Genomic DNA, 14,587 nt, shown 5'->3' on the forward strand with positions numbered 1-14,587 from the left:
CGGCCGGGGCTTCGGCAAAGTCTACCGGGCCAGGTGGCAGGGGGAGGAGGTGGCGGTCAAGGCTGCCAGGCTGGACCCCGAGAGGGACCCGGCCGCCACTGCGGAGCAGGTGGCCCGCGAGGCGCGGCTCTTCGGCGCCCTGCGCCATCCCAACATCATCGCCCTGCGGGGCGCCTGCCTGCGGCCCCCCCACCTCTGCCTGGTCATGGAGTACGCCCGCGGAGGGCCCCTGAGCCGCGCGCTGGCCGGCCGCAGGGTGCCCCCCCACGTGCTGGTCAACTGGGCCGTCCAGGTGGCCCGCGGCATGGAGTACCTGCACAGCGGCGCGCCGGTGCCCATCATCCACAGGGACCTCAAGTCCATCAACAGTGAGTAGCCCCGCCCCCAGCCTTGGGGTCTGAGCCCCAAAGGGAGCCCGAGGCACCCGGCAGTCGGATCTTTTGCTGGGAAGGAAACTGGAGGGGGTGGGGGTGGGGGTGGGAAGTGGCTTGTGCACAGGGAGTGAGGAGCAGAATCGGGATCTGAACCCGGGACTTCTGCTTCTAAGGGTGGTGTCGGGGCCCCAAGGCCTGGGGCTCGGGTGGCTGTGTTCCTCCAAGCCCGGCCGGCCCCTCTGGGGAGGAGTGAGGCTGGGGGTTGGGGCTGGGGAGGCCGGTCCCGGATCTGAGAAGTGGGACTGGGGAAGGAGGACATTCCCAAGGGGGGAGAGAACTCCGCCTGCTGAGCTAGAAGGGACACGGGTCCAGCCGAGGCCCAGAGGGTTGAAGTCACTGGCCTAAGGTCACACAGTAGTAGTAGTAGTAGCTGCTGATCTGAGATTAGAACTCGGGTCCTTGGCCCCAGATCCTGAAAGCTAGGAGGAGCCCGGGCTGTTGGGGGCTAGGGGGAGAGAGGGATCCAGGATGTCTTCTTCCTACCCTTCAGGGCCTCAGTGTGTGGGGACCAGATCCCTAGGAGGTGGAATTGGAACAGAAACCAGTTTTCTTCCAGGGGAAGAAACTGGAGAGAATAAGGAGAAAGAGCTGCCCAAAGTCACTGAGTCACTTCATCTGGGTTTGAACCCGGGTCCCAGAAATTAGGCTCAGGGTGACTCCCTAGAACCCTGGATTTAGGGCTGGGAGGGGTCTCGGGGCCGGCTTGGCCAGTCTTCTCATTCCAGAGGAAGTTACGTAGTGAAAGCAGAATTCGCACCCATATCCTCTGGTTCCAGCCCGGCAATCTCCAGTGCCCCAAGGGCCCCTCTAAGGCTGCTGCTCCTGTGTGGGCACGAGCCTGCCAACCTTTCAATGGGGTGCGGATGTCTGGTGGGCAAGCAGCTGACGTCGCAGCATCATTAAAAGCTAGGGGCCTTGGAGACCTACTTTTACACATAAGGAAACTGAGGCACACAAAGGCCAAGTGTCACAGGGCTGAGAAGTGGCTGAAGTAACCCATGAACCCAATGTTCCTGTCTCCAAATCTAGCTTCCTGCCCCCCCCCCAAGCTTGGATTCAGCAGGGTGGGGGCTCCTCTTGGGCCTGGAGGAATGGGGTTTTGGAGGAGGTTGCTATGAAACCTGGGAGCGTTGCCCTTTATCTAATTCCCCAGAAGTACCCTGGGAAGGGGCAAGGGCTTGGGCAGGCGGCTGCCAGGCCGAGAAGCCCAGAACCCCTCGTCTTGGCTCCCCACCCGCTCCCCCCAGAATTCACTTCTCTGACACTTGCAGACCAGAGGAGGGAGAGGGGCCATCCATCTTCCTTGGCTCAGGGGCTGATGGGGCCCAGACCCCCAGCCCACATGCTCAGAGCTCCCACTGTGCCCCAGGACAGGGCGCTCTGGGAGTCAGGAGCCCCCCTCCCGGGCAGAACTCCCCCCTCCCCCCAACCCTGGGAAGAATACCTCTGCCAAGAAGTGCCCGGCCAGGCTTTCATTCCCAGCAGCTCAGAGGGATCCTTTTCTGAATTTGGAGGATTAGTCATAGATGGGGTTAAAAAAGTGCCAGGGAAAGTAGTAAAGCAAAAGAGAAATGGCCTGTCCTCGAGGCAGGGGATCATGGGAGGGACTTATGGCGTCATCTGGTCCATGTCATCGATGTCATCGGACTTAGCCCCCAGCCCTGAGGCTTATCTCTGTGTGGTGACACATGCCCCCACACCCACTCATACCCACACACCCACTCACACACAAACACGCCCCCTCCATTCATCTCCTCCCTCCATGCCTTTGCACAGCCACTCCCTTCCCCCACTTCCTCCAACACCCTTGCTCCTTCAGGGCTCCCCCTTGGGGGTGGGGCCGGTGTGAAGGCTTCCCCCCTAATGGCTGGCACAGGCACGGAGCAGGTCCTTACCAGGTGCCCACCAGCTGGGGATGAGTGACCCTCATTCAGGAGCAGGCTGGCCAAGGAGCTGGCTCACTCAATGTGCGCCCTGGGCCTCGGTCTCCCTCCTGTAAAATGGGGGCGAGACCCCTGTAGTGGGTGCTTCCTGGGGCTGTTGGGAGGCTAGAACCAGAGCAGGGGAGGCTCTTGCAGTAGTGAATGCTGGGTAAGCTTCAGCTCGCCCGCCCCATGGCCTTTGAGTCCCTCCTGGACTGGAAAATGAATGTGTTGACCAAGGCAAGGCCCACGGGCCTGTCCAGCTCTGCCATCGAGGGGTCCTGAGATCAGAAGGGCCCAGGGAGCATCAGTGCCCCTGGGACACAGCCTCCTGGCCCCGGCCCTCGGGGTCCATTGGCCCCCAGCCCCCTCCCAGCACTCCCAGCGCCTCGTCCATGGCCTGTCTGGGCAAAGGCAGAGAGATGTGGGCTTCTGGCTGGGAGCTGGAAGGTGATGCTGAGTCGGGACCTGAGGCCCTGAAGGCCAAACTGAGGGGTCTGGGGAGGGGGTGCCCACCAAGACAGGTTCGCTTCGCTGGGAGAACAAGGCCCCTTCCACTGCAGCTGCTTCTCTCTTCTTGCTCCCTCCCCCATAGTCCTCATCTTGGATGCATTTGAGAATGGGGACCTGTCAGACACTGTCCTCAAGATCACGGACTTCGGCCTGGCCCGGGAGTGGCACAAGACCACCAAGATGAGCGCGGCCGGGACGTACGCTTGGATGGCCCCCGAGGTCATCCGGCTGTCCCTCTTCTCCAAGAGCAGTGATGTCTGGAGGTACGGAGGGGGCCGGGGAGCGGGTGGGGGACTGAGACTCGGGGGGCCTTGGGTAAGGCTGGGAAGCTGGGCCAGCTCAGGGCACCGGGGAGGGCAAGGCAGCTGGGAAGAGATGGGCCCTTAATGGGATTCTGGGATACTGTCCAGCCAAAAGATGGTCAAAAGCAGAGGGGCCTTAGAACAGGGGATGTCAGGGCTGGGAGGGGGCTTAGAACAGGGGATTTCAGGGCTGGGAGGACCCTTAGAACCTCAAATAGCAGAGTAGACAAGGACCTGAGAATCTTGTAGTGTCCTTGTCCATGGTCAGCCCAGGTCTGAGAGTGGGCAGGTTGCCCCTTCTGTGCAGCCAGAACCTGGCTCCCTGCGCTCCCCGGTCCGGGCGCCAGGCCAAGCAGCCCCGGCCGATTCCTCCTCCCCCAAGGCAGGATTGGAGGTGGGCAGGTGGGCAGGCGGCAGGGGTCCGGCCGGGCAGGAGGAGGGCGTGGGGCGGGCACAGAGGCCTGGCCACAGTTGGTGCACTGCCCCCTCTCCTTAGCTTTGGAGTGCTGCTCTGGGAGCTGCTGACGGGGGAAGTGCCGTACCGGGAGATCGACGCGCTGGCCGTGGCTTATGGGGTGGCCATGAACAAGCTGATGTTGCCCATCCCCTCGACCTGCCCAGAGCCCTTTGTGCACCTGCTGGAGGGTGAGTGGGACCTGGGAGCCTGTGGGACTTTAAGCCCTGGGGCTCCCCCTGCTGACTCCCTCCTCCCTTATTCAGTCTGACCCTGGAACTCGTCATCTGAGTTTAACCCCTCCAGCCCCTCTGCAGCCTCCCGACCTCTGCTTGAAGCTCTCCAGCGCCGGCAAACTCACTACCCTCCAAGGCAGCTTGGTCAGCCTTAGGAAGGCCATGAGGTCAGGGAGGTTTTCCAAGCACTGTAATGCATATCAAGCTTGTGGTTCACTAAAGCCCTCAGATGTTTTTCCAGGCAAACCACTGGCTTACCAGACCTCCCCCTCCCCCACTTCTGGATTTGTGAAGTGAGACACTTAAGTATCAGCTCTTAAGCTAGTAAGGATTATATTACACATTAGCAAATTTATAATTTTGTATTAATGGTAACAGTTTTTCAAAAGCCATCGTTGGAAGCGTGGGACCAACTCCTCCCCCCAGCCCTCCCGGGCAGGTTCCGATAGCTTCGGCAACAGCGGAGACTCCCGAACCCCTGGCAATGCCTCCAGATGCTTGGCACCTCAGCCTTGGAGCTGAGCTCTGCAAGGGCCCCTGGGATTGCTTAGGAAGGAAGTCTTCCTGGGCAGAGGGATGGGCGCCGTTCTCATCCCCCAGTTGGCTGTCCAATTACTTGATTCACTGGCAAATCGATATACAGTGATTTAAAAATGAGCATGTGCTTTTTGAGCTAGCATTTGTAAGACCTAGCATGTGTATAACACTCTAAGGTTTGCCAAACATCTTACAGTGATCTCATTTGATCCTCACAAAAGCCCTGGGAAGTCGGTGTTCTTTTTATCCCCATTTGGCAGATGCAGAAACTGAGGCAGAGAGAAGTTAATTGAGTTGCACAGCCACTCCTGCCTCCAGGGCCATCTAGCTGCCCATTTTGGGGCCTTCTCTCTCCTGGGCCACACTTGGGGGCAGAATTCCTGGGTGGGGGGATACTGCCCGCTATCAATCCAAGGAGCGCCTCCCATGGAGCTCTTAGAATCTCAGCCTTGGAGGGAACCTCGGAGACCATCCCAACCAGCAAGTAGCCTTGCTCTAACTAGTGGGTGGTGGGGAGCCCACTGCCCCGGTTCCAGCCCCTTCCTCCTTGGGGGAGCCAGGAAACTCATAGGACCCCAGACCTGCAGTTGGCAGGGTCCCAGGAGAATGACCCAGTCCAGCCTTCATTTTTTTTTTATTATAGTAACTTTTTATTGACAGAATCCATGCCAGGGTAATTTTTTTTACAACATTATCCCTTGCACTCACTTCTGTTCCGATTTTTCCCTCCCACCCTCCACCCCCTCTCCTAGATGGCAAGCAGTCCTATATATGTTGAATATGTCCTAGTATGTCCTAGATACAATGTATGTGTGCAGATCCAAACAGTTTTCTTGTTGCACAGGGAGAATTGGATTCAGAAGGTAGAAATAACCCGGGAAGAAAAACAAAAATGCAAACAGTTTACATTCATTTCCCAGTGTTTTTTTTTCTTTGGGTGTAGCTGCTTCTGTCCATCATTGATCAATTGAAACTGAATTAGGTCTCTTTGTCAAAGAAATCCACTTCCATCAGATTACATCTTCATACAGTATCATTGTTGACATATATAATGATCTCTTGGTTCTGCTCATTTCACTTAAGCATCAGTTCATGTAATTCTCTCCAAGCTTCTCTGTATTCATCTTGTCCAGCCTTCATTTAACAGAGGAGGAAACAGGCTCGGAGAAACTGACTTATAGTTGGTCGTATAGTTGGTGGAGCCTGGATTAGAACTCACATTCATGACTTTTCCACTCATTGTACTGCGAGTTCTTTAAGCCTCGTGGAAATCCGCCCCTCTCCCCACCCCTCCCACCAGCATCTGGCTACACTCCCCGCAGCCGGGAGGAAGCAGAGCCCCACTCACGGCCATCTGCTCCCACAGAGTGCTGGGACCCCGAGCCCCACCAGCGGCCAGATTTCAGCAGCATCCTGAGCCGCCTGGAGGCCATCGAGCGGTCGGCCCTGTTCCAGATGCCTCTGGAATCCTTCCACTCCCTCCAGGAGGACTGGAAACAAGAGATTCAACACATGTTCGATGATCTTCGGACCAAGGAGAAGGTGTGTGTGTGGGAGTGTGTGATGTGTAGGAGGGTATGATATATGTGAGTATGTAATGTGTGTATAATGTGTCTGTGTGTGTAGGAGTGTGTAATGAGTGTATAATATGTAGAGGAGTGTGTAATGTGTGTGTGTAAAAGTGTGTAATGAGTGTAGAAGTGTGTAATGTGTGTAGGACTGTGTAATGTGCATAGGAGTGTGTAATGAGTGTGCAAGAGTGTAACAAGTGTAAGAGAGTAATGTGTTTGTAGAAGTATGTAATGAGTGTGCAAGAGTGTAACAAGTGTAAGACTGCAGGAGTGTGTAATGTGTGTGTATGAGTGTATAATGTTTGTAGGAGCATAATGAGTGTAATATTTGTAAGTATGTGATATGCATAGGAGTGTGTAATGTATGTGTAATGTGTCTATGTGTATGTAGGAGTGTGTAATGTATGTGTCTATGTGTGTGTAATGTGTGTAGGAGTGTATAATGAGTGTAGAAGTGTGTAATGTGTATAAGACTGTGTAATGTGTGTGTATGAGTGTGTAATGAGTGTGCAAGTATGTGTAATGTGGGTGTAGGAGTGTATAATGTGTGTAGGAGTATAATGAGTGTAATGTTTGTAAAAGTGTGTGATGTGCGTAGGAGTGTGTAATGTGTGTGTCTATATGTGTAATGTGTGTAGGAGAGTATGAGTGTAGAAGTGTGTAATGTGTATAAGACTGTGTAATGGAAGAGTGTAATGTTTGTAGAAGTGTGTAATGAGTGTGCAAGAGTGTGTAACAAGTATAAGAGTGTATATGAGTGTAATGGGTGTATGAGAGTGTAATGTATTGTAGGAGTGTGTGGTGGGTTGCAAGAGTATGTAATGAGTGTGTAATGTGTGTATGAATGTGTGATGTATTGTAGGGGTGTGTAATGTGTGGAGTGTGTAATGAGTATGCAAGAGTGTGTAAATGTGTATGAGAGTGTAATGTGTGTAGGAGTGTATAATGGGTGTGCAAGAGTGTGCAATGTGTTGTAGGAGTGTGTAGGAGTATGTAACGTGTGTGATGGTGAGACCATATAATGCTGCCATGTGTGTCACATATGTGGGGGCAATGGCCATTCTGTCATGTGTGTGCAGTAGTGGAAAGGGGAGTGTAGAAGTGTGCAATTTGTGTGTGAGTGATATATGTGGTCAAAGTGGGAGTGTTGGAGTAGCCATGTGTGTGCAGATTGGAGGGATGGGAAGACACTGGAGAGGGGACACCGGGGAGGGGACGGCCGCCCCATCTTCTCCGTGTCCCAGGAGCTCCGGAGCCGGGAGGAAGAGCTGCTGAGAGCGGCCCAGGAGCAGAAGTGGCAGGAGGAGGGCCCATGGCGGGAGCAGGATGGGGAAAGTGAGATGGAATTCCTGAGCTGCAACCTTGCCATGGACCAGTTGGAGCCAGGAGCGGCCTGGGGCCAAGGGGCCACCTTCAGGGCAGCCTTCAAACTGGAGGGACAGTAACAACATCAGCCTGCCCTCAGGTAGCTGCTGCCCCGGAAAGGCAGGGGCCCCTGGACCGGGAGGGGGGGCCCCAAAACCAAGGGGCAAGGGGAGGGGCCCAGAAACAGGGGGTGCTTGGGGTGGGGGGCCCAGAACAGGGGGGGGGGGGGGGGCCTAGAACAGGGGGTCAGGGCAGGGGCCCAGAAACAGGGGGAACAGGGTGGGGAGCCCAGAACAGGGGGTACCAGGGGGCCCGAACAGGGGATCAGGGTGGAGAGGCCCCAGAACAGGGGGGCATTGGGCAGGGGCCCAAAGGGGGGCCAGCAGGGGACTAGAAAACAGGGGTGTTGTGGGGGGGCCCAGAAAAGGGGGGGGGCCCAGAAACAGGGGTGCGGGTGGGGGGCCTTTGGAACAGGGGGGTGCCGGGGGTGGAGGGGCCTAAACCAGGGGGTGCGGGCGGGAAACAGGGGTGTGGGGAGGGGGCCCAGAAACAGGGTTGTGGGGCGGGGGAGGGCCTCAACCCGGGGCATCGACCGGTTGGGCCTAAACCGCGCCCTGCAGTCCGCACTGAGGACTCCTTGGGTCCTCTAGGGTTTCTCTGTATTTTGTCAGGTCTTTCCCCAGACTTTCTGGATTCAGGGCTCGGGCCCATTTGAACCCTCTCAAAGTAGACCATGGGCTGGGAGGGCTGGGAAAGGGGGAGCTCTTCTGTCCAGCCCCTCATTTCAGATAGGAAGTTGGGGGCCCCCTCGGCCTACCTGGGAGCCCCGGGGTCCCCTTCCTAGCCTCTTGTCTCACAGGGCTGCCTGGTGCTTGTCCTGTGGCCGCCCAGATTCGCCCTTGCAGAGATCCTCCTGGGTCACCATGATCCCTCCCCTATGGGGTGACCCTGGGCGGGCTGGGGGGCTTGGAGGCCCTGTCTCCATGGACAGTCCAGGTTTAGCCTGGAAAAACCAGGCAAGGGGGGCAACCCGGGAGGTGCCTTTGGGGATCTGAAAGAGGGCCCGGCCTTGTCTCTCCTTCCCAGAAGCCGGAGCCGGGAACCTTGGGTAGAAATGGGGGAGGGAGTGGACACTGCCAGGCCCGCAGTGCAGAGTAGCCCCCGCGGAGAAGCCCCCAGGCTCCGATTCACTCCCTGAGTTTCTGCCACAGAGGCGGCCCGTCTGTGGCTCAGCAGCGATGTGGGGGCCATGGGTACTTGGGGCATTCGCCTGTCGGCCTGACGGGGACGCAGCTGCGGGCTCGGTGGCAGGGAGGGGTCCCCGCGGCAGTCGGTCAGTCCCATTTGTCCCTTTGTCCGGGGCTATGGGTGGGACTAGGAGTCAGGGACGGGGATGGGGACATGTCCCTAAAGCTGCCCCCCCTCCTCCCGGCCCAGGCTTCGAGCACAAAATCACCGTCCAAGCCTCTCCCACGACACTGGACAAGCGGAAAGGGCTGGCGCCTGAGGGCGTGAGCCCCCCCGCCAGCCCCAGCATCATACCTCGGCTCCGTGCCATCCGCTGTGAGTGCCCCCTCCCCGGTGGGCGGTGGGGGGGTTGGCAAAGAGGCGGGGGGGGGCAAGGTCACCGGCTGACTTTCCTCTTGGGACTTGGGGGGCTTTGCCCGTCCAGTGACGCCCGTGGAGAGCGCCAGCGGCCGGAGCGCGGCTCTGAAGAAAGAAGAACTGGTCACCGGGAAGAAGAAGGGCAGGACGTGGGGGCCCAGCTCCACCCTGCAGAAGGAGCGCCTTGGCGGGGAAGAGAGGTGAGGGAGGGAGGGAGAAGGGGGAGGGACCAAGGGGCTGGGGGTCACGAGACTTCTTCAGAGCCCCTGAAGTCATGCGCCCGGAGCGGCTGGAGCAGGATCCGGATCCGGTGTTTTTCGCACTTCTGTCCCCTTTGCCCTGTCCCATTTAGGGATGACCTTTCCGGCTCAAATGCTGTGGGGTAGTGACCTGTCCACACCAGCTGGGGCAGAGCCAGAGAGCTCAGCTGTCTGTCTGGGAAGGAGGGGGTGGTGCTTCCTCAGCATCCCTTTCTCTGCCCCTGCAGGCTGAAGGCCCTTGGGGAGGGCAGCAAGCAGTGGTCATCCAGTGCCCCAAACCTGGGCAAGTCTCCCAAACACATGCCCATGGCCCCCGGCTTCTCCAGCCTCACGGAGATGGGTGAGGGCCAGGGCGGAGGCGAGGGTGGGGGGGGGAGGGAGCGGGGGCCTGGGAGGGCCAGGGGCCGTCAGGGAGAAGTACTGGGGGGTGGGAGGGGGAGGAAGCAGGAGCCTTTGACTTTTCTCTCATTCCCGCTCCCCCCAACAGAAGAGTTTGCCGAAGCCGACGGGACCAGCGTGCCCCCTTCCCCCTACACCCCCCCGTCCTACCTCACCTTGCCTCTGCCTGCTGAGGCTCCTCCGAGCCCCTGGGAGCCTCCCCACCCTGCCCTGGGCCCCCCGGCTCGGGGCGGGGCCCCCCGAAAGCGCAGTGAGCTGGCGCTGCTGAGATGCGCCACCATCCTGGGAGCCGTGGCCTTGGGCACTGACGTGGCTGAGGCCCAAGCGGCCGACGGAGACGACGAGCCCCGATGGTGGAGGGACGGGCTCTTCCCCCGGACGCCTCGCTTCCCCCGGGGACCTAGCCCGCCCGGGCGCAGGGCCCGTTGCCACGGCCGAGGGGTGGGGGAGGAGGCCACCCCGGCCCCGACCCCTGGCATGGTGCCCTCGGCCACCATCCTCTCCCTGTCGTCTCTCTCTGACTGCAATTCCACCCGATCCCTGATCCGGTCAGACAGCGACGAGGGGACCCCAGCCTTGGCCCTCGGGAGCTCCCCACCGAGCACACCTGCCACCAACCCCCTGGTGGACCTGGAGGTGGAGAGCTTCAAGAAGGACCCTCGCCAGTCGCTCACCCCCACCCACGTCACGGCCGCCCGAGCTGTGAGCCGAGGGCACCGCCGGACCCCATCGGATGGGGCTCTGAGGCAGCTGGTGCAGTGCCACCAACGACCAGGACTCGAGGGTGAGGGCCAGGGCCAGGAGCCGAAGGCTATGGGCCAGAGCCAGGGCCAGGACGGAGGGCCAGGGCCTGGGGAGCCATAGGGGCCAGGCAGGAGACCCAGCTCCAAACCGAGCTGGGATCGGGGCCCGGCTCCAAGCAGCTCGGGGAGTGGGCAGCCCGGCCCAGCCAGGGGCCAGCAGACTCTGGTCTGCTCCTCTGCCCTTCGCCCCGACACAGAACCTCCCTTCTTATTCCTCCACTGTCCATTGTCTGAACTTGCCTTGGGAATAACAAGATGGGATTGTCTGGGCTCAGTACCAGGTCCCCAGGCCTGAGGGAGCCCCTCCCCTCAGCTCCCAGAGTGCCGGTGGCCAGGGCCACGGCCCATCTCGGCCCCCCCATCCCCTGGCTGCTTTGGCCCAGGCCAAGATCCCGGATCAGACTCAGCCTGTCGGGCCCAAGCCAGGGCCCGCGCAGGGCAGGGGACGGACCTAAGGTCCCAGAGGGAGTAGGGGCAGAACCGGGCCTAGAATCCACCTCAAGCTTTTTGCTCCGTTTTCTCGACTCCAGGCCTCGAGCGTCCAGCCCTGGCCAGGGCAGGAAGTGACCTGGCCCCACTGTGGGGAGGGGAGGTGGGGTACAGAGCCTGAAGTCTGCCTGGGACGGCCCCTCCCTGAGCAGTTTCCTCTCCTTTTCAGTCCCCAGGGACCCCCTGGAGTTCCCCCGCCTGCCTGACCCCCAGACGTTGTTCCCCCCTCGACGAAGGCCGCCTCCGGAACCTCCGGGCCGGCCCACCACTCTGACCTTTGCCCCTCGGCCAAGACCAGCTGCCAGCCGGCCCCGGCTTGACCCTTGGAAGTTGGTCTCCTTCAACAGGACACTGAGCGGCTCCTCCCCTCTTGCACCCGGGACGCCAGGCACCCCGGGGCCCCAGCCTAGCCTGCTTGACATGGACACAGAAGGGCAGAGCCAGGATAGCACGGTGCCCCTCTGTGGGGCCGTGCCCACCTTCTCTGACCCCGAGGCCGACGTCTCCCACTGAATGTACAGCCCTGGCCTGTGGGTGCTGCCCCCATGGGGCGCAGAGAGGCCCGGACAGGGACTGACGCTATGTATTTATTGGGGAGGGGGGTGGGAGGGGAAAGTGGCTAATATAAGTTCCTTGTCTTGTACTCTACTGTCTGCTGCTGGGGGGGCCTGGCTCTGGGGAGGGGGCCAGCACTCGAACCTTTTCCACTAGTCGGGGTAGGGGCAGGTAGGGACCCCAGACCCTACAAAATGAGAGGCAGCATGGAGGCTGAAACTCCTCCCCCACCCCATAGACCCAGAGTAAAAGGGACCCATAAGCTTGCCTCGGGTGGCGGCTGGCCCCACGTCACCCAGATAACGGACACCAAAGCCTCTGCACGCCATTTACTTTTTCACATTTATTATCTTGGGACCCTCCCCACAATTCCCCGCGGCGGGCCCAGCGGGGCTATCGCCCTCATTGTAGGGGCGGATAAAGAAAAGCTGCCCACAGGCAGGGGCAGCTCCGCCAGAGCCTCCGCCCTCCCCCTTCTCCGCCCCCCCCCCCCCCTTGGCCAGAGTCCGGAGCCAGCATGCGAGGCGGGCCTGGGGAGGGGGCCTGGGGAGGGGGCCCGGGGAGGGGGCCCGGCCGCGGCTCAGCCCAGGACGTCCCGGGCTCGGGCGGGGCCCCCGCCGCTCCCAGCTTCTCGCTCTCGGCTGCAGCGGCTCATCCGCAGCTGGGTCAGCTGGATGTAGCGGAGGACGTTGGTGTCTGCGGGAGGGAAGGTCACGCTGGGGGCTGGCCCACGGCCGGGGGGCGACCTCGGGGCCGGCGGGGGCGGGGAGCGCGCCTGCCAGGAGGGGGACGCTGGGGGGAATGATCTAACGCGGGTTCTGGTTGCTGGGCGGACTCTCCCCACGTGACCGTCTCTGTGCGGCTGAATTTAGCCGGGCTCTGGCTGCCTGAGTTTGTGTGGGAAGCGTCTAGATCTGGGGGGCAGGTGGGGGGGGGGTGAGATCGCTCCCTCCCTCCCTCCCTCCCGCTCTCCGTGTGTGAGTGGGTGTCGCGGTGCGCTCAGAGCATCTGCTTCTGGGTGGGGGGGGGAGGCTCCCGCGACATAGGTGGGGGGGGTACCTTGGGAAAGGTGTCTGCCCAGGGTCTTGTTGGGGGAGGGGGATGGGGGGGGAAGAAGCTTTGCCTTTTCCCCTCCCTCTTTTCCCTCCCCCCCCCCATTCCCACCAGCCAGAATAACGGAGCAGCCGCTCACGTTACAGAAGCCCCCTCTCCTCCCAATTCTGTCCGGGCTATTCTCGACCCCATTTCACGAATGAGGAAAGTGCGGTTGGGAGGTCAGTGGCCGAGCTGGCCGGCGTTGGAGCAGTCTGGCGGACAGCCCTCCCCGGCCCTGTCTTCGGCTCTCACCTGCGGGCTCCCGGCTCCGGGCCTCCTGCAGGTAGCGCAGGGCGCGGCTGTAGTCGCCCAGGTGGTAGAAGGCGATACCTGCCCGGTAAGTGGCCTTGAAGTTGTCCCGCTGCCTCTCCAGCACCTTGAAGCAATACTCCCGCACCCTCTCGTAGTTCACCAGCTCCGACTGCAGCAGACACGCTGGGGCAGGACGGTCAGAGTGGCCCTCCAGCCGGCCTGGAGCCCAACCCCTCCCCACTGACCTCCTCTAATTCATGCAAGCCCCCATCGGAGGACGCATCCTGGGCCATATGGTGCTTGGGGATCTCTTTTGGAGAGCGCTGGAGAGACGGCCCGAGAATAAACGGGCTGGACTGGGGGAGGAACAGTTCCGAGGGTCAGGGCTGAGGGGGTAGGCGGAATGGGATCTCTAGGACGTTAACGCGGGCAGCCGCTAGAGGGAGCCCCGCGGACGCAGGGCAAATGGGGCTGGTGGGGACGAGAGGCAAAAGGAGGGCTGCGGGCCTTGAGGGGGCCATGTGGGACAGCGCCAAACCGCGCGGCCGCTAGGGGGAACTGGAGAGAGGGCCGGCCGGCCGGCCCCCCAGCCAGCCTCAGCCAGCGATCTTGAGGAGTGGCCCCGTGGTTTCCCTCGCTCCCTCCCGCTTCTCCCCGGGGCTGTCTCTTCACCCCCTGCCCAGCACGAGTTGGGAGGCAGGGTTGAGAGCGGGCAGGGGAAAAGGGGCGGACTCTAGTCCTGGGGAAGCCCACCTGTGACTCCCCACCCTCACACTTCCCCGACCCCCGAGGCCCCGAGGGCGGACGGCCCTGGCCTCTGCCTCTCCTTGGCCGTCCCTCTCTCCGCCCCTGTGTTTCCCGGAGTCTCCCCAGCCCCGGGGGGGCTCCGCGCGCTACGGCCCCTTCACCATCCCCCACCCCCCACCCCCGGCCGTACCAGTGAGGCTGTCATAGCACTCCACCTCCGTGCTCTCCATGAGGCGCCGCTGCTCCTCACTGAGCCGCGGGGGCGCGGGGCTGGAGCCCGGGCCGGGCTGACGGGCTCCCTGAGCCGCTTTCAGCTGCAGCAGCGCCCGGTGGTACTTGCCAATAGCCTCGCGGAACTTCTTCTCTCGGTAACAGCGCTGGCCCTCGGCCTTGAACGCCACGGCGGCCCGCAGGCTGCTTTCCAGGGCTCCTCCGCCTGAGCCTCCCGAGGTCTCCGGGCCCGCGCCATGGCGGGGGCCCGGGCCCGGGCCCGGTGGGGAGCGGGAGGGCGGCGGACGAGGCGGTGGCTCAGGGGCTGCACTCAGCATCAGCACCGGGGACAGCGCACCGCACTGCATTGTGGGAAATTCGCGGCACTAAAGCCGCCGCATCACCAACTGTGGGGAGCCCATCCCCACCCTAGACGCCGCCGTCACGGGCTCGGGCCACTCCTGCGGGGCTGGGGAATCTTTTCTCAACGCCTCCCTCTACCTCGAATGCACCACTCCCAATTAAGACCCGAATCCCGATTTTCTCGCTTCCGTCCTCCCTCCCCCCCTCTCTCCCCCAGGGAGCGGCAATGCCAGCAACCCCGAATTTTGGACCTCGGGTGCTGGAAGAGGGAAAGCAGCAGCAGCAGATTTTCCTAGGCCCTTTTCCGAGGCCCCGGCATCCCTTTAAACAGGGCTCGCTCCCCCTACCGGCCTCCTCGTAAGGCTGCAAGGGGAGCGGGTGGGGAAAATCGGCAAACGCCCCAGGGACGCTCCCCCTCCGCTCCCCTTGTCCCCCGGGAGCTACGTTACGTCCCTTCTCGACACGTTTCTTGCTA

At 61.2% G+C, this 14,587-nt stretch overlaps 2 protein-coding genes across 2 annotated transcripts; one reads left to right on the top strand and one right to left on the bottom strand.

Annotated features, from left to right (window-relative positions):
* The first annotated feature begins 6 nt into the window (after positions 1-6).
* Positions 7-11,512, top strand: MAP3K10 (mitogen-activated protein kinase kinase kinase 10). The gene is given in 11 exon segments (XM_031963164.1): positions 7-368; positions 2,952-3,132; positions 3,668-3,816; positions 5,765-5,940; positions 7,214-7,348; positions 7,350-7,434; positions 8,772-8,897; positions 9,007-9,139; positions 9,427-9,539; positions 9,687-10,382; positions 11,060-11,512. Coding segments are annotated over 11 exon segments (2,301 nt in total). The 5' UTR covers positions 7-205; the 3' UTR covers positions 11,404-11,512.
* A 98-nt stretch (positions 11,513-11,610) lies between these two features.
* TTC9B (tetratricopeptide repeat domain 9B) lies at positions 11,611-14,178 on the bottom strand. Its single transcript, XM_031963171.1, has 3 exons — positions 13,730-14,178; positions 12,793-12,975; positions 11,611-12,141 (listed from the first exon to the last, which is right to left on the bottom strand). The coding sequence occupies exons 1-3, from the start codon at positions 14,115-14,117 to the stop codon at positions 12,026-12,028; spliced, it is 687 nt and encodes a 228-aa protein (XP_031819031.1). The 5' UTR covers positions 14,118-14,178; the 3' UTR covers positions 11,611-12,025.
* Positions 14,179-14,587: the final 409 nt, after the last annotated feature.

Source organism: Sarcophilus harrisii, chromosome 3 (genome assembly GCF_902635505.1).
Source record: "Sarcophilus harrisii chromosome 3, mSarHar1.11, whole genome shotgun sequence".
NCBI lineage: Eukaryota > Metazoa > Chordata > Mammalia > Dasyuromorphia > Dasyuridae > Sarcophilus > Sarcophilus harrisii.

Bases quoted from the DNA above. Each gene is read 5' to 3' on its own strand.
- TTC9B (XM_031963171.1), bottom strand. From the start codon at position 14,117: ATGCAGTGCGGTGCGCTGTCCCCGGTGCTGATGCTGAGTGCAGCCCCT. The intron at 12,976-13,729 runs GTACGGCCGGGG...GTCCTGCCCCAG, and splicing joins GTGCTATGACAGCCTCACTG to CGTGTCTGCTGCAGTCGGAG. The intron at 12,142-12,792 runs GTGAGAGCCGAA...TCCCTCCCGCAG, and splicing joins CCGGAGCCGGGAGCCCGCAG to ACACCAACGTCCTCCGCTAC.